This window comes from Geospiza fortis, unplaced genomic scaffold (assembly GCF_000277835.1).
Source record: "Geospiza fortis unplaced genomic scaffold, GeoFor_1.0 scaffold84, whole genome shotgun sequence".
In the NCBI taxonomy this organism is placed as follows: domain Eukaryota; kingdom Metazoa; phylum Chordata; class Aves; order Passeriformes; family Thraupidae; genus Geospiza; species Geospiza fortis.
In genome coordinates this window covers 603,263-621,913 of record NW_005054363.1, presented here as the reverse complement: position 1 = coordinate 621,913, position 18,651 = coordinate 603,263, and the positions used below count along the sequence as shown (strand labels likewise).

The 18,651-nt window shown below is 38.4% G+C and overlaps 1 protein-coding gene and 1 non-coding gene across 2 annotated transcripts in view; both read left to right on the top strand.

Annotated features, from left to right (window-relative positions):
- TGDS (TDP-glucose 4,6-dehydratase) overlaps nt 1-13,174 on the top strand; it is a 14,467-nt gene extending 1,293 nt beyond the window's left edge. The window contains exons 2-13 of the mRNA XM_031059555.1: nt 5-162; nt 1,186-1,350; nt 1,735-1,803; nt 3,437-3,527; nt 4,499-4,641; nt 6,080-6,178; nt 7,028-7,087; nt 8,691-8,734; nt 9,013-9,178; nt 9,745-9,803; nt 11,691-11,788; nt 12,170-13,174. Of these exons, the coding sequence (XP_030915415.1) occupies nt 5-162; nt 1,186-1,350; nt 1,735-1,803; nt 3,437-3,527; nt 4,499-4,641; nt 6,080-6,178; nt 7,028-7,087; nt 8,691-8,734; nt 9,013-9,178; nt 9,745-9,803; nt 11,691-11,788; nt 12,170-12,270 (1,253 nt within the window). The 3' untranslated portion in view covers nt 12,271-13,174. The remainder of the gene's footprint in view (nt 1-4; nt 163-1,185; nt 1,351-1,734; nt 1,804-3,436; nt 3,528-4,498; nt 4,642-6,079; nt 6,179-7,027; nt 7,088-8,690; nt 8,735-9,012; nt 9,179-9,744; nt 9,804-11,690; nt 11,789-12,169) is intronic.
- A 4,255-nt stretch (nt 13,175-17,429) lies between these two features.
- On the top strand, nt 17,430-17,502 carry TRNAF-GAA. The gene has a single exon. It is a non-coding gene; the product is annotated as a tRNA-Phe (tRNA).
- The last annotated feature ends 1,149 nt before the right edge of the window (nt 17,503-18,651 follow it).

Below are 18,651 nucleotides of genomic sequence, written 5' to 3'. Positions count from 1 at the left end.
GGAGGGGAAGGAGGGACCGCCCGGCGCTGGCAGTCTCTGCTCGGCCTCAGCCGGGACGGGGCTGCCCAGAGGAAGCCAGCGGAGCTGCCGGTGAAGGGCCTGGAGCACAAACCTTATGAGGAGCGGCTGAGGGAGCTGGGCTTGTTTTGCCTGGAGCCTCAGGCGAAACAACCTTATCGCTCTCTTCAGCTCCCTGAAAGAGGGGTGTAGCCAGCTGGGGTTCAGCCTCATCTCCCAGGCAGCGAATGACAGGACGAGAGGGCACAGTCTAAACTGCGCCTGCGGAGGTTTAGGGTGGACGCTAGAAAGAATTTATTCGTAGAAAAGATTATTAGATATTGGAATGGGCTGCCCAGGGAGGTCAGGAGTCACTGTCCCTGCAGGTGTTCAGGAAACCACTGGACATGGGGCTTAATGCCATGGTCTGGTTAACAAGGGGTTAACCCTTCTGTTTGGTCCTAAGTTGGACTCGATGATCTCGGGTGTTTTCCAGCCTGATGGGTTCTTTGGGTTGAAGGTGGCAGGGCTTCGAGCCAGCTGCTATTTCCTTTATCAACCCCCAGTGCTATGGGCTCAGTTTGAGTCAGAGAAGTGTCTGTCCCAAATTAAGCTTGAGCCCCTCTGTGTGTGGAAGCTGTGAGAGGGTAAAATTTCTGTGTATGAATAACGCTGAACTAACCTGAACTCTCAGAATGAGCTTCATGTGCACAAGACCGTGCCAAAGGGGCAGTGCCACCTGGTTGACTGGTTGTCACACCTAGCAGCAGTTTCATGTGCACAAGACCGTGCCAAAGGGCCAGTGCCACCTGGTTGTCACTTACACCTAGCAGCAGCGTCAGAGATGTGAGTGATGGCAGTCACTGTCGTGAGTTAGGAGTGTTGGCTGTTTGGCTCTCCCTGATACCTAATATGTAAGCTTTAGAGTGCAAAAGTATTTCACAAAGGCAATTGAATATAGCCTATTACAGTTTTTTTGGTTTTTTTTATGTGACTGTGGGCAGGGCTGATTTCTTTCACTATAGGATGAACTTTTGTTTTGATTTTTAGCTTCTTAACCATATGCACTTACATATAGAAAATACTATGATAATGTATAGAATATATATTAGAATAATGTTGATGTGTTAAAATACCTTTGAATTTTTCTTCCATCTGTCTTGAATATATCCCTTTCTTCCCCCAAAGACTTTTGAAAATGCTGAATTTATTTGGAGTTTGTCATCTCTTCATTCCCTTAAAGCCAAACATATAATTGTAAAATATGTTTTTCTTCTATCCTGCAGTGCTTCACATGTAGTCGTCTCTCTTGTGAAAAACTATCCAAACTACCTGATTATAAATCTGGACAAGGTAATACCTTGTTTTCTTTCTGATATGGACAACTGTTTTAAGTAATTTATAATGCAGTTTATAATATGTTGAAATTTATATGGCTTATTGCTAGTTACTAATTTTTGTTTGATTTTCCATTTGTTCCTGTGCAAAAAAACAAAGTCAACTAGTGTTCAGAAAAAGAACAAAACTTTTCAATCTCTAAACATCTGTTTAAGAATTTTTGCAGTTAGGGTGTCTTTTGGAGATTTATGCTTTTAAAGCTTCACATCTGCTTGTGAAGTAGATTTTTTAAAAAGTTTTTACTTTATTCTTAGACTTTCCAGTGGTTAGGTTGGGTTTGAGTAGCCTTTTTGCTTCCATGAAGCCCACGTACTGATGTTGTGTGATATTTTTCTTTAGCTCGACTACTGTGCAAGCTTGAAGAATCTTGAAACTGTCTCTGGGAAGGAAAACTACAAGTTTATCCAGGTGATAGAACCTTCCCTTCCACAAAATGTGACTTTTTACAGATTTTTGGTGTGCTGCTTCCACAGTTTTGTCTTCAGACAGGAGATGGATTTTGTTTTATTGTTCAGATCAATATTTGGGCTTGCTTGGCTTGTATGCTGCGGTTCCTCTTGTCTACAAAAGGCAGTGCTGATGCTCATCTCTCTGGCTTGGGTTCTGCCCAAGGTTGCAGGGCATCTGAGAAATGCTGGTAGTTCAGTTTGCTGAAACAGCACCTTTCTCAGAGGTAATAGATGTAAACTTGCCTTTTCTCTTAGATTCAAGTGAGGCTGGAAGCTGAAGTGATCCCCATGGCTGTTTGTTTTTGTGTACCACCTCTTTATTTCAGTATGCGATTATATCTGAGCTTTTGGGATAAAAGTTGCGTGAGAGGAAGGGGACAGCCTGTATGTAGACATGCACGTGTGTGCGGTGTCAGCATGACCAAAGTGGCTTTTTGGTTATTTTCCTAAGGTCTTTAGTTGTTTCCAGTATGCAATATGAAATGTATGAATGCAGTATAAAAGCCTTGTTATCTGAGGAGAAATTAACATTTAATTGCTGGTGAAAGCTTGGAGTTCTACAAGATGTCCTTTAAACAGCAGATCCCTGTGTGAAGCAGGGGGGCAGTAACTAGGAATGATGTGGCTATACTGCTTTTGAGCAAGGGTAAGAGTCTCTTGTCACAAAACTTACATCAGTATAAATAATTCCAACCTTTCACAATGTTTTGGGGTTTTTTTTGTGGTTTGGGTTGTTTGTTTCTGTTTTTTGTTTTTAGGGACAGTTGATCACAGCTTAACATCCAGCTGGTATTCAACCAAGCTGTTTACACTGACAGGAGAAAATGTGCTGGAAAAGATAATTTCTAACGTGCAACCCATATAATTAGAACTGTAACATTGGTCCTGACCTTAGGAGACAGAAGGAAGGATGTATTCTCTAGGGGTGCTGTAGAAAGGAAGTCTGTTTTGGAAAGTAGAACAGTAAATTTAGAAAATTTGCCTCAGGGGCTGTATGAAAGATATGTTTTAATCACAATTTCTGTTGCTGTTCAGCATACATGTACTAAGCTTGAATTTCAGTTAAAAAAAAATCAGTAACTAGCCATTTAGTTCAAAATAATGTCTCTTAAAAAATATGTCAATTAAAAAATAAATCACCCAAATAAACAGCAAAGCCCTTGCAGGACACAATCTAATCCCCTTTAGTGGGAATCTGCTTCTCCTTTTGCCGTACCACTAGATGTCCCTGCCAGCTTGCCAGTCTGGAAACTCTTATTTGCTCTGAAAACTTGGAATTTCAGCCTCAGTGTTGGAGCTCCACGCTCCAACTTTTGTTGTGTGTATTTTTGACACATTGCTATTTCTGATGTTAATAGTAACATAAATTCTGAAATAAGTTTCATTTAGGGTTTTTTAAAAAATGGGTGAAATTTAATGTATGGTCTTATTTTAGACATGGCATTGATAAGTGGCCCAGAACTCAGTTGATGATGCTGTTTGTATCCTGTTTTCTCTTTGGAATGGTTTCTTATGTGACACTTGGTATAAAGGGAAGCTGACTATTTTCTATCAAAAATAATTTGCCTTTTTTTTTTCCCTTTCCTTTTTAGGGGGATATTTGTGAACCTGATTTTATAAAGCAGCTCTTTGAAACTGAGAAAATAGATATAGTGCTTCATTTTGCAGCCCAAACACATGTAGGTGAGCATTGCTGCATGTTTTGGTATTGTTTTCCATGGCTATACCTGCTTGAAATATATGCCAGCATACCTTTTGTCTTTTCCCTTTATATAAATCAAGGATCCAGTTTGTCTCTACAAATCACATGACTGATTGTCTGGTAGCCTTTTTAACTCAGAGGGATTCACAGCCTTGATTTAAAAAGTTCTTCATCTAGCTGTTGTCTTGTTTTCATTGCACATAAATGGTAACGTACCTCTTTGTCTGCATTACATTTTTAAATTCTATCTAGACTGACGTGTAGCTGACAGTGTACTGAGGGAGTCATAAAGGCGGTGGATAGGGGCATTGTACATAGTCTGAAATTTTTACTTAATTGGCTCTAACGTCAAATGAAGAAACAGTGTGAAAGCTGAAGGATTAGGCATAAATCTCATTGGAATCTTGTCTCTGTGCTAAAAAAAGAGAATTAATTATAAAGTACCTATTTCAGATGGTTGCTTTTCAGTACCACTGTTAGTAAGAACAATCCCCACCATAGTCCATCCACCATGAGAAGAAATATGCAAAGAATTCTCCAGGAAAATATTTCTTGAAATTGTCAGATTTGATAAGCACCAAGTCATTAGGTCAGGGGACCAGCTGTAAGAATCAAAACAGCTGCCGGTGAGTTATTAGGTCATGGGTCCATATTACTGCATCTTGCAACTGTCTTTGAATGACACTTTTCTTATTGTACTTAGCCAATGCTATTTTAGATTTAAAAAATCCATAACCAACAAGCTTTTGTTCATGATTCCAGCCTCTTGTTGAGAACAAGGATTTTTGTCTTCAAGTAAGTGTAGAAGGTGCCTTCATCTAATAAGGACCTTGCTTTCTGACGGGCCTATATTGCAGCCTTCAAGTGGAACCTATAGCCCTGTCTTGCTAAATTTAGTTTATAGCTCTTGTCTTGTAAATTTAATCAGAATTGTCTGTATTTTTTAATGTAGATCTTTCATTTTGGCATGCCCTGGAATTCACCTACGTGAATGTTTATGGCACCAATGTGCTGGTTGCTGCTGCACATGAAGCCAATGTGGAGAAATTTGTCTATGTTAGTACAGATGAAGTATATGGAGGCAGCACTGATGAGGTGAGTTTGAAAATGCATGAGGATTTTTCTAGTTTACCTGCTTTTAATAGTGAAGGCAAAGTTGAGTCTAACTTTCCTTGGCCTCTGTAAATGTTTGACTTTAAGTAAGCACTGGTAGCTTCTAGAAAGCTGAGTATCAAAATTGTCCTTTTTTTTCATAGCTTGTTTTATATTGAATGTTTATTGTGAGATTTGGCTCATTAATGGTGTCACTACTCAGAGAAAGTATCAGAGGAGTGTACTGTAGAGGTTTTGTTCTGGAGCATTCATGAGACTTAGTAATGTGCACAGCTTAACAGGCGGGAACTGCTTTATATTCTAGCTAAAATATTAACAGAACTGTAGGCAGTGACAGTTCAAATAGAAAACAATTCCTGTATTACTGTAATAAATATTCAGATGTTTCTTGTTGTTATGTGCGTATCTTTGAGTTTTGAGAATTTATACCTGACCTTAATTCAGGAAATGTAATTTAGCTCAGTAAAAAGGCAAATTATGCATGTTTAGTCTTTTTAAAGGCATAAATAAAGTCAAGGAGCCTTTTGCCATAGTCTCTGGAAATATTAATGTACTTCAGAAGAGTTCTATGCACTTTCTTATTATCACAGTGTCTTTATCAGTTTCTTCAACACAGCTTCCATCTGTAGGCTTTTATGATACCCAAAGATGATGTTTTCTTGTGTGTAGACCTGTGGCTTGGCTGATGCCTTCAAGTGAAATTTTTCTGTCTCCGGGCCTTGAAAAGAGAACTTTAATCTCTTTTTTCTTCTCTTTGTGAATCACACTAGAAGTTCTCCTAGAGCTTTTTTTGAGGGGGGGAAGGCCATTTAATTTCAGAGGCAAAGGTCGGGCAAGAGCAGTGAGTGTTTTAATCACGTTAAGGTGATTGTAACCAATCACACCTTGGGTAGTATCCCTCCTTCTTTTGGTTTATTTTTTTCATTTCAAGTGAGAAGTAGATTAAAGTGTCAGGATAGTCTGGAAGATACCTGTTCTGGAACTGGTCAGAATTGTTGAAGCCTTGCTTTGGAAGCTTTTGGGCTGCAATTCTACATTTTTTACAGAAATAAAGTTACACAAAAATTTAAGAAAAGACCCCTTTTATTTAGGGCTGAAAGGTGAATTTGCTAACGGTGGCCTAATTGCTCTCTGAGGCAATATGAACCTGAAAAATATTAAGCCTCTGTAGCAACAGTGATTATTTAATAAGATAAAAATCTTAGGGCCTGCTGCTGTGAGGTAGCTGTTACAAGTATAAAAATATTACTGCTGGTAATCTGTCTGCCTCCTACGTTCAGTAGATAGGCTGTCTTTTGTTATGGTCTTCTGTTGTAAGGAGACTTTGTTACACTGTGCTTGGTTTTTTATTTCTTTTGTAACTTTAAGGCTTATCTGGGCAGAAGAAATTGAGCAATGCAAATTTTTCTTTTCATTTTAGGAATTTGATGAATCTTCACCAAAACGTCCAACAAATCCCTATGCCTCCTCTAAAGCAGCTGCAGAGTGTTTTGTTCAGTCTTACTGGGAAAGGTACCAAGTAAGTCCATGGAAGCTTCAAAAACTCTGAAGCCTGTAATTAAGTGTCTGTATTTTGTATGTAAGAGTATAAAAGAAAAATCAGTGCTAGTCCTCACAGTGCCACCTCTTTCCTTATTGTTAGTCTTGTAGTTCAGATGTGTTAAAGAATCTCCATCAGTAAGTTATGGAGATACACTGCAAGACAGTGGGGACAGATCAAATGTTTTTAAGTTTTATATTTTAAATCTGAACTGTAATATCTAAAAATGTGCTTTGATAAAATGGTCAAAGAGAACATTAGGAATTTAAAAATCAGTGCTAAGCTTGCAGGAATACAGAAGTATTACACAGAAGTAGAACATGCGTCATTCAAATTGCATCAAGACTAGGCTTGTGGTTAAAGCAAAAAAAAAGACCAAAAAAAAAACCAAGAAAAAGCCCTGCTAGTCAGATTTGTTTGAGCAAACACATTTAGTATTTTGGATACTTTAGACGTCTGATATATGATGTTTTTGCTATAAAGTGAACAAGAACAGGATGTTAATGACCTGTGAAACATATTGGAATAAGTAGGAGTAAGCCAGTCTTCAGTCAATCAGATACACACATGCAATGTCCTGCAGTGGTTCCAGAGCTAGGGAGATTTCAAGCATTTGTCACTGGTGGTGCTCCTGACAGGCTGAGAAGGCTGGAGGCCTTTGCATCTTCAACAGAAATACAGAGAGCTTAATTCAGTAATGTTTGTAAGGGCTTACAGATTTTTGTGTAAGCCCTGTGCATATGTTGGTTTATTGATCAGCAGTAAGGTACAGATTTTTACTGGTATATGCTTTCTTATGTAATCACATGTATATGTAATGCTCTTCAGTTCCCAGTTGTCATCACACGGAGCAGTAATGTTTATGGACCACATCAGTATCCAGAAAAAGTAAGTTAAGCTGTGCTTTACTCTGAGCTTCAGTGTACCAGAATTCAGGGTTGCAGTGATGTTACTTTTTTCTCATGTGCATGGGATCAAAAACTGTGTGAAAGAGTGCTTTGGAAAAAGCACTCTTGCAATTAATGTGGTTATATATTTTGAGCGTGCACTAATGTGTCTTACCCTGAACACCTATTTTTTGGTCTAACTTCAATTAGAGACTTGTAGTTTAAATGAATTTTATGACAGCAACTTTGTTTTGTAATTTTTCTATTTTTCAAAGGATATTTTGACAGAGTTCCCCTACAAATTACATTAACTCACATCGTGTTTTGTAATTGTGAGTGTTCAATAACTAAGGGAAACATTTCAAAAAGTAAACTGAGAATACAATGTCTGGTATAGAAAGGGATGTTCCAACCAGCACAGAAAATAAGTAAGATGGAGCTATAGCATTCATATATAAAGTGAGAAGTAGTGTGAAGTGGCTTGTCTTTGCCTGTGTTCATACAGACCTTGCAGGGTAACTATTTAAAGCAGTTATTTGTGAGAAGGAGTTGCCTTTTTAAGTCAATACCCGAATCTGCTTGGTTAGTGAATGGAAATACACTGTTGAAATGAAATTTCGACATCACAAAGTAATCATCACATGTACTCTTTGGAGTTTGGAACTGGTGGAAAATGTAGCTATGCTTTTCAGTTCTGTGGAGGTGTTTTTAATTTAAATTGCTTTTTACCTTTTGTGGGTTTTTTTTCTGCAAATACATTAATTTTCACCTGCATTATTGCATGTGGATAAGCAATGGCTTTTAGAGTACATTTTTCACTGATCTGTGTCTTGCTACAGGTTGCATGATTGTTGGGGGTATATTAGGGGATGTATTTGCTAGCTTTTGACTTACATATATTCTTTGCATACCAAATTGTAGTTACTGCTAAAAACGCAGCACTAGGCTACATGAACCTTTAGTTTTATCTAGTATTCTGCTCCTGTCTTTAGAGCAGGAAGTTAAATTTAAGTAATTTGAGTAGTTTTCTAATGGCTTCAGTTTAAGGACTTTAGTAGTGGGGGTAACTGTTCTGAAGTATCTGGGGCATTATGAATGGATCTAAGCTTTTAGATGAACATAATGTAAATCTTTGTGCAGCGAGCACACTGTCACTTGATCTGTGTTTATCTGTGTTGTCTTAAAATTCTCTGTTGATTCTCTTCCAAATTTAACTTTTACAACTCTGTTTCTAGAATTACTGCAGTTTGTTGGATGTTTAAACCTTGTTCTGAACTGTTGGTAATATTATTTCTAGTTTGTGATTCACTGCCATGTGCAAAAGTAATGGAAACTTCTTTTAGTTTTGACAAACTGTTACATTTGTAACAGCCAGAAAGATAAGGCTTACAATACAGTAAAGGCATGTACTCTTACAAACCAAAATCCTTGCAGTTTCTAGGCTTGATACATTCTTTCATTATATTTATTAAAACTTGGAAGTATTTAAAGGATCTTATTGAAATTCCTAATGCTTCATAACTGTTGAAGTTCCTTATTCTTTGTAGAATTACAGCTTCTAAAATAGTGGAGTAATTTTTTTTGTTTGTTGTTCAATTCCTTAGGTTATTCCAAAGTTTATATCTTTGTTGCAACAGAATAGAAAATGGTAGGTAACTCACATTTTTTGGTAGTATTTCTGCTATAAAACTGTAATTGCAGTTATAAATATGTGCTAGTTTGTAAAATGATAATTACATAACAAAGTTCTGAATCACTTATTTTAGTAGCAGGATTTCTGTAAAGTAAAGGATTGTTTGCATGTCAGCTACTTAAGGTACCTTCAGGCACCCATCTAACAGCAAAACTGCTAAAAACACAGTCCAGTAAATTGAATGTGTCTATTTGAGAACTAAAAAACTTTTTTTGTCTTTTTCTTGTCTTAAGCTGTATTCATGGTTCTGGACTTCAGAGAAGGAATTTCCTTTATGCAACTGATGTGGTAGAAGCATTCCTTACTGTCCTGAAGGAGGGGAAACCAGGTGAAATTTATAACATTGGAACTAACTTTGAGATGTCCATTGCCCAGCTTGCTAAGGAGCTAATCCATTTAGTGAGTAAAGAGTTCTGATGCTTTTTGTTACTGGTTTTCATTGCACATATAAATAATTACACAGACCTTCTGTAGCTCTGAAAGAGCTTAGACTTATGGTGGCTGTTGGAAGATCCTTGCAGCAGAATAATGTGCTACCCTTTCTGTGGCAGCTGGACTGTGTAAGTTTGCAGTGTGGGCTATCCTGTGCTGGGCTGCTGTGTCAGTTATCCTGACTGGGACATATCCTGACTGGCATCATGATTAATTACCATTTTTTTCCATGCTGACTGCTTTAATTTTGGTCTTAGAATGTGGCACCATTAAAATCTAACAGTTTGGTTATGGATGTTCTGGCAGTGCTCTGGATGAAGGAGATAGGTTGGAGATGTTCAAGATAATTTTGGTAATTTCAGTGGTTTGAAGACTCAGTATACAAAAGACCATTTCTGTTTGTGGTTTATATTTTTTTATTTGGTGGGGGTTTTAAATAAGATTTAAGTTTGTTAAGAAAAAAACTGGTTTTTAAATATATGTTTAGATAGCCCAAGATGTACAGGAGCGATACTTGTTTTTCTTCTTGACAGATAAAGAAGACCAGTTCAGAGTCTGAAATGGAACACTGGATGGATTATGTCAAAGACAGGTGAGAAATGTGGAGGACATGCAGGATGGGCTGCACATGCAGGATAGTTTTGTCCTGCAGGTTTTCTGAGACTCTTAACCAAATAGTTTTTTGTGGAAGTGTTTCTGCTCTAAAGGAGGGAACACTTTTGAGGGAGTAAGAGCTGTTTTGCTTTCTTAATTTTGGGCTATTTTTGCTAGTGGATTTGATATCTATGATCAGGGTTCTGTATAGAAAACAGGACTTTCATTTGTTATTTGGATCTGTAGGTCAGAATGAATGTCTTGAAGGGGGAGCATGTAATGCTAATCTGTCTTCAGACATTCTCATACTTGTCATTACTGAAGTCTGCTCTGGGAAGAGGAAAAGTTTTACAAAGCAACTGAATCTTTCCTTCACGGTAGCTTGGACAGTTTATTCAGTGTACTTTTTATTCAGCATCACCGAGTGAGATGAATCCCATCATCTGTTGGCTAGCTGTAGTATTTTGACATTAATGTGACTAATTCAGACTTAGATGTACTTTGTAGTAAGACTCAGTCTCCACAGGCAGAAATATGTGCCTGTGGAGTGTCGTTAACTTTAGATTTCTATCTTAAGCTGAAGCTGCTATCTCAAAAGTAGATGTAAAGCTCTAAGGTACCAAAGTTAGGGCAGTGGAAAAATGGTAGCTTTTGTAAATATGCTTTTGCTGTGTGTTTCCATCCTTAATTTCAGGCTTGGTTTGGCTCTGCTGTTTTATATCCGTTTCTTTTCTGCAGCAACAATGAATCTCTGCTTACTTTAGATATCACTCTCTCCAGAGTGATTAGAAATTATGTGTCTACTGATAGCAGTTAAGTATTATGGCCTTTAAAATTCTCACTTTCTGATCACATTTAGATTGTTATCATGGCAACTGAAGTGTCTTTAAAAATGTGCTAGCTTTTGTTTTTAAAAGGAAATGTTCTTCAGAATCCTATCTCAATGTATTACAGGACTTTGAACAAATTGCCTTTGGCTCACATGATGTGAGTGTTTAGGAGTTCTCAGTGTATTTCACTTGGAGATGTTTCTTCATGTGTATTGAGCCCTGTCTGCTAATGTTTAAACATAAATGGGCTTGGGAAAACTAACCACATAGGAATACGTGTTTCAGGAGTGTTGAAGTATTATCAAATTGTTAATATACCTAATGTATTACTATATAATTCTATAATGAGTGACTTAAAGGTCATGGGGGTAACTTGCTATGGAAAAATGAATTCTGCTTCTGCTTCAGATTAGCATGTTACAGTAACAGTGATAAGTGCTTGGTTTGTGCCTGCACATGTACCTTGACTATTCAATATGCCAGTGGTGCAGGATGCTAGACTGGGCTGCCAGACTGTGGAAGTGAAAATTTCTGCCATGCTTAAATATCAGATATATCTTTCTATGTTGAATCTTGCAGCTTGGGATTCTGAATATTCAGCATTACTAAGTTCATGTAGCTAATGAGCCACTGTAATGATGCCCCTTTGGAAGCCTGTGTGTTTTAAATCTGAAGTACATGTAAATTTCTGGGTTTTCAGGATAAAAACCATAAATGCTAATATTAGAAAACGCTGGCTCTGTCTTGCAAATGCACTGATTTGCACAAATGCGTTGGCAGTGATTTTTGTGTTCGTTTTTGTGCCAGTAAAATGCTAATTAATATTTATTCTAGTCAATTTCAAGTAGCTGACTGTACAAACTGAATTGTGTTGTTGTATCTGCACTCAGCTGCCACATATTTTTTGAAGGCAAAGCAACCTGTTTATGTTGATGGGAATTTTCAAAATTGAAGCATATCTAATATTCCTTGGAAGACAGTGTTAGGTACTGCATGTCTAATTAAGGAAGCAGTATAATCAGATTGTTTTCTGTGTGCATTTTATATTTCATCAGGCCTACAAATGATCTCAGATATCCAATGAGTTCAGAAAAAATGCACAACTTGGGTTGGAGACCCAAAGTGCCTTGGAAAGAAGGAATAACAAAAACAAGTAAGACTGGCTTTTACATTGTTTTAGGAGCGATGGGAGGAGGGAGAAGGAAAAGGGGGAAATGGGTATATAGCTTAGTTAATGAGAAGCTGAAGAGATGGAATGTAACTCTGAATGTAACTCTTGAATTTTACATAAAATTGGCTTCTTTCTAAATAGTGAATTTACAGGATGTAAAAGAAAAAAGATAATAACTTTTTAGTGCTAGAATAAGTCTTGCATAAAGAACTTAAAAAGTTTAAACTAGATTTTTTGTAATATTATGGGCTAAAATCTTCTATAAAGAGCAATCAGCATGTTGTTAGTCGTATATTTGTGGAGTATTTGGATTTCCCTGTTGTCTCTGGTCAGCTTGACTCATCAACATTCTTCCCATATTAGTTGAATGGTACAGAGAAAATTTCCACAACTGGAAAAACTCGGAGAAAGCTTTGGAGCCCTTTCCTGTGACAGACCCATTTGCTGAGCTCAATGGTCCATAGCGTGGCACAGAACCTGAAGGAGTTTCTTCTACCTCATATGGTCTTTTCTTCAAAGCCTGCAATCAAGTGGCCACACTGGACTCTTAATGTATTCAAGATACATGAACCATGATGAGTAAAGAACCACAGTATGGCACAACTTTGGAATGGTTTCAGCACTTTATAAGTTGAACCTCTTAGTTTCAGCTTTTGGTGCAATACTCTATTCTCACTAGGTATTGATTTTAAAAAACTTTATGGAGTGAAGAATATTTATAATGTTATAAATTAATGTACTGAAGTAAAATCTGCCTTATTAAGAATAATTGTGATTGCAGCTTTTGAGACATGGAGTTAAATTTGTTTTAGTACTGGAATTATTAATCTGTATTAGTTTGTTTTTACAGTGTAATATATATAATTTTTTGTCACTTCAGAGAATTGGGGTTTTATTTTTAATCAAGAGGAGAAATTACATATTTTTTGGAGACTATAAATTGACAAAAGCTGGATTCAGCACCTGTATGGTTCCGTCCATTTCTCTGCTGGTGCACTTTTAGCTTTTGTCGTTGACTGATTAAACTTACCTACACTATGACTTTAAATGCCCCTTTTAAGGGGAACGGGGGGAATGATGTCAAGAGGTAGCAGGTGCTCTCGCTGAGATTTCCAGAAGTATTTCCTTAAACTTTGTACTCATTTTACTGTGTTACTGTCTATTACATGTGAACTCCTTTTTCTTAGCTGTAATTGTAACAAATACTGGAACACAGTTAACATTCCAATGATCTTATTTCCTGTGATATGAAGGCTACTTATGGAGAAAATTTTTTAAAACTCTTCTTTTTCTGTGAACTGTGGGTTGGCTTAATCAATGCAGTGTATCAGCATTTTTTTCTGTAATAAATATTTTAAAGATAAAACAGTATTTGAGTTTTAATATAAAATTTTGAAAAAACTCTAATTCTAGAAATATGTCAATGAATCTTGTTCAAAGTTGTTTTAATAATAAATATTACAGTGTAACTGGTTTCTCTTAAATAAGAAGAAAACGTGGAAAAAGTAGATGGTGGTTTTTTTTTTTTTAATATTTCTCAGCTCTTCCTCTATCATGAAAAAATTACCTTCACTTTTTTGTCTCTGGGGTGATCTGACAAACACAAAAAGGACAACTGTTCTTGGTTTTGTCACTTCAGCTTCTGTAGTTGGCCCAGTCCCTGATCCTGCGTGGCCCCTGGGCAGAACTGCAAGTGGCACAGGACTGGGATGCTGTGGTACTCAGAAAAAGCTGTGCCTTCTAAAGGGCCTCAAAAAATGAGAGTTAGCTCCTGAAACACAAGTGTTCCCAACTTCATCACACCTCTTGTGGTGCATGGTTCTGCTGATAAAGTGCCACCTGTGGCTGGCAGGCAAGAGTCACTCTAAAAGAAGGCTAACCAGGAAGTTTCTAGGCTTACTGCAGTGCCAAGTATGCGTTTTAAAGTCTAGGGGCCTCTTATTGAAGGTGAGTTTTCTGTGACACAGTGGGATAATAATACTAGAATTGTGTGGCAGTTACTGATGCTTGACTTGGCAGTAAAAGTCTCCATTTGGGACAGACTGAAGTTACAGGATTTCATATGTAATGATCTTTTGCATACTTAGCTTACCAGATGTGCTTCTATGGATGAATCACTGAAATGTCTTTGTCAAAATGCACATTGCTGACTACATTGAAAGATTTCCTTATTTTTTGTACTTTTCTTGATATATTACTTCCTTACAAAGTGCATCAATGCATCTTTCCTTACGATATCCATCTTACAGTTCTGTATTTTGTAAAAGTCACTACTAGAAATAGCTAAAGTGCTGGAAAGATCCGTCTTAGCTGTATTTGTGATTGCTGTGACAGCTGCTTTGGGTGGGTTGCATGAAAATATGTGTCTTTCACATCTCCTTATACTGGAATACTGGCTGTGTTGTGTTTCTAAGAGTAGAGATTACAGATAACTAAAATCTTACTATTTTAAACATGCATAAACCTTAATTTAAAAATATTTTAAACTTCTGAAAATAGGTACAGTGTCTTTGGAGCACTAAAAACAGTGTTATCAGAAATGCACAGAAGAAAGCTTGAGGAGGTAATTGGTTTATTGAATAGAATTTTTAAAAATTGTTCTTTATGTATAAATGCTGAAGATGCAAGCATTGATATTTATATGACTATCCAAAGAAGTGTTATTACCTGGGGTAGGTTTTCAATAGAATCCATTAATTTTTTAGTGAAAGCTGTTTTAGTTTATTTAAATGTTTTTGAAGATTTAATTCATCCAAGTGTATGAGATTTTTGTCTTTGTGTTACTACTTGTATATATATAAATAAATGCACATTTAAAAATATTGAAATGTATATATTTAAGAAGTGTAGGAGGCTTTTGCTTTGAGCTACTTTGATGTACAGCAGCTTTTCTTAGCAGCTGAGTGATCTGGTAGGAGCATTTCTTTCATAGGGAAAAGTATTTTCTGTTATAGAAAACAGCTTATTTTGCCATTAGCCTTCTGGCTTCTGTAGGGAGAAAAGGACAAAGGATCAACTAGTGAACTGTCTGTGTGGAGAAGTGTGATGCTTTCAGGTTTTGGGGAAGCATTTCTGCAGAAGGCAGAGGTAGTGATGTAAATACTGTGAACACTGTAACCTTTCACTCTACTCTTTCAAGGTTTGTGTCACAGAGCAAAGTGAGGCCTCACCAGTAAGAAAAATAAATGGAGTAAAGGTGTATTTCACTTAACTGCTAAAACTTTCTAAGGAAGAAGGGCTGGACTTTGGCAGAGGTTTGGATTCGGTTCTATCAGGAACTTGGGTGGTTTGCATCTCTTTTTGGGATTACTGTTCTGAATTGGATCAGATCTTTGGGAAGCAGCTCCTGAAATCCCTTGTGTATTGGGGAAAACCAACATTGCTGCCTCACTGTCTTGGTGTACAACAGCTGCCATTCACTGCATCCCTTGCCAGCAGCAAGTGAAAGGATTTGGAAGACATTGAGGTGGGCAGCTGAAGCAGAGCCGTCTGCACTCACAGAATCAGAGTGATTCAGCTAGGAAAGGATCTTAAAGATCACCTAGTTCAAGCCCCCTGCCATGGGCAGGGACACAGAGCCCTGTCCAACCTGACCTTGAGCACTGCCAGGGATGGGGCAGCCACAGCTTACCCTGCCAGCTGTGGCCTGTGGGGCATTTTTGGTGTGTGTGTATCAGCTCCACTTTATGCAAAAAAGAGAGCTTTTACTTTCTCCTAGGCTTTCTCTGGTCTGACCTCAGCAATTGCTTAAATTAGAGTGCTGCTTGCATTAAGGGGTGTCAGCTGTGGTTTAGGCTAGTTTACACTGTTCTAAGATGATGGACTAGAAAATACCTTTGGTTTGTCTACCCTCTACTTTCTTTGATGTAGGAGAAAGACTGTGGGTGAAAAATGTGGGGTTTTTTTTTTGTTGGTTTGTGTGGTTTTTTGACTCAGAATGCTCCATTTTGCTGAAACTGTGTTCTTATGCTCATTAGACAGGCACAAAATGCAAATATCTTTCTACAGAAGGAGGAACTTTTAATACAAACCCCCTCGCCAAATTCTGTTAAGGGAAAAGCTGACTCTTTTATTAAATATGTTATGTCTGAGACTGAATTGTCCTTCTCTTTTATTTAATTTTGTTTTGCATTACCTTTGGTTTTTGTTTTTATTCCCATTGTCATTTCCATTTCACCTGGCAAAACAGAGATTTCTAAAAATAAGAATCACAATAACCCATTGCTCCATAGTACCTCTGATTGTTGTGGTAATGTATGAAAACTCTTAAGTCAATAGTGTTTTGACTTCTGTGCATGCCCTGACACATTTGGAGTTTATCTGCACCAGAGATCACTGATTATGTTAGCTGCATCAGTAGGAGACATTCTTGTTAAGGGATTATATTCATCATTTCTCAGGAAAACAATCATTGCCAGTGGCAATGGAAAATCATGAGAAGATGAGATTTTGTATCAGTATGTTGTTCACACACCTCTTAAGCACCAGTGTGGGTGGATTTTTTAACCTCTCCCTAACTGAATTTTTTTTTGTGAAGGGTTTTTGTTTTCAGTCACTGAACTGCTGCCTCAGTCCTCAGCCTTTGTACTTCTGAAAACAGGTATTTGACTCCTGAAAATGTATCGGCTCCTGAAGAACCCACAAATATGGGACAAAGTGATGAAAAATACACTCTGAAAATAAAAGGAAATAGGGTGATTTATGTTACCAAATATTCACATGGCTGGCTTGGGCTGAGGCTGCTCCTTCCCCACTTGAAGGAGTTTGTTAAATTCCTCTAGTACTATGGAAGAGAGTCGTGGTGGTTTTTACTAACAGGAGGGAGCAGCAGTGGACAATTTTTCAAAGCAGCCTCTCTCCCCTCGCAGTGTGCAGGAAGTGTGAGTAGGAGATGCCCTCACAGGTGGCTTTTCCGAGACCATGGGCTGTGCAAATCCACTCAAATTTGAGATGTCAGTGCCCGCCACAGGCACTAATGTGGGCACTCTGATGCATCCTCTACCTTTTCCCTGTAGCCGCAGGCATGTGCTACCAGTTGCCTGTTGAAATCAATGCTGAATCTACACCATGAATGTAAACTATTTTTTCTTCTTACACTACTTAGTCGGGACTTGTGATTTATGTGGACACAGGGAGCTTCTCCAGAGGAAGACCATGGACACAAGAAGGTGCAGGTGCCCTTCCTGTTCACATCTTTTTATGACACCATCATCTCTGCACACATTTTGTCAGGCTTTAAAATAAAATCCCTGAAAACTGAAGTAAAATGCTGCCGATTTAATGCTCCTGAGTCCCACATAATGTTCTAGTTCTTGTTACCTCCCCCCTGGAGGATAATAATCCCCCCTGGATTATTATCCAGGGAGCCACTGCCAAAGTACCTTCATTCTGACGTGTGTGTTGGACATAGATGGCTGTATATGCATAATTTTGTTACTGCTAATTTGTCTTTGGCTTACTGCATAATTTTGTTTGCGGGGGCCCGTCATTGACTCGTTTGTGGCATCCAGCGCCGCAGGGAGAATAGCGACCATTTTATTTAGACCATAAACCGCGAACCGCCGGGTGACGGGTGCGGAGGAACAGATTAGTGCTATCTCACCGCCAGCGCGGGGACAGGGCAGCCGAAATAGCTCAGTTGGGAGAGCGTTAGACTGAAGATCTAAAGGTCCCTGGTTCGATCCCGGGTTTCGGCAGAACTTTTTCCTCTTTCTCCTCGCCCTCCCGGGAGGCGGCGAGCGGATCCCGCTGCCCGCCCGGCCCGCGGGCTTGGGCAGCGCCCGGGAGTTGCCCTGCGGGCTCGTTCTGACAGTGTCGCTCCTAGCGCAGCGTGCCCTGCCTTCCTCTTTCCTTTTTTAGCTCCTCTTAAGTTTAAGCTTTTTATTTAGCGTGGAAGAAGTGAAAGCAGCGAGCTTTATTCCCTCTCCCTCTCTGCCCTTCGCTATCTCACGGCGAGGGACGAGAGAAGAGAAAGTGAAACTGTGCGTGAGGAGCGGGGTGAGCGGGAGGGAAGGGACAGACGGGGAAAGGGTGGCTCCAGAGGACGGGGACAGGGACAGAACGATTAGAGGTTTCTTCTTGCCAAAATCTGTAGCGCAGTTCAAAACTTCCCGGACCTCACCGTTCCTCTACTGTCAATAGACGGCTGAAACTATTTAACTTGACAAAAAGTGTGAAAAGTGCATATTATATGGCTCTACGCAGATATTTACTATATGTATTATGTTGTATTGGTTAGTAGTGCTGTATTAACATTTTAATAGTATGGTAAATGTAGTTTTGTAGTTAAAATGTAACTTTTGTAGCTAAAATAGAAACTATGTATGTGGGATATTTTTTAAAGAGAGGAACGAGGTACTCGCACCAGATAGCAGCCACAGGACACCTAAATCTTTCAGAGAAAAAGAATTTATTGCTCCCTTATCAGAAGAAACTAATTTCTTCCCATCTTGCTCAGCCCTAAAGACGCCGTTAGGATTCAGAGGAAGAAGTTGACACTGACCAGACAGAATCCTTTGTTTGAATGGAATTTATGCATCATGTATGAGGTGTATGAATATGCAACAGGCTGTTGTTTTTAAGGGTTAATCCTCTGTTAACGTGTGTCCGCTTATGCTGCCCAGAAAAAGGTACCCGGACATCCGTAGCTCTTTGTTTCTATTGTCTCATATTGTCCTAAATCCTAATAGTCCAAATTATTATTACTCTAATTATATTACTCTTTTAATAAGCATTTTATTACAATTAAACTTTTAAAATTTTAAAAACAAGGGATTGGCATTTTTCACAGAGCCAATGGAATAGCTTCAAGGTCAGGAAAGCTGGTGATTAATGTCACCTCGTCT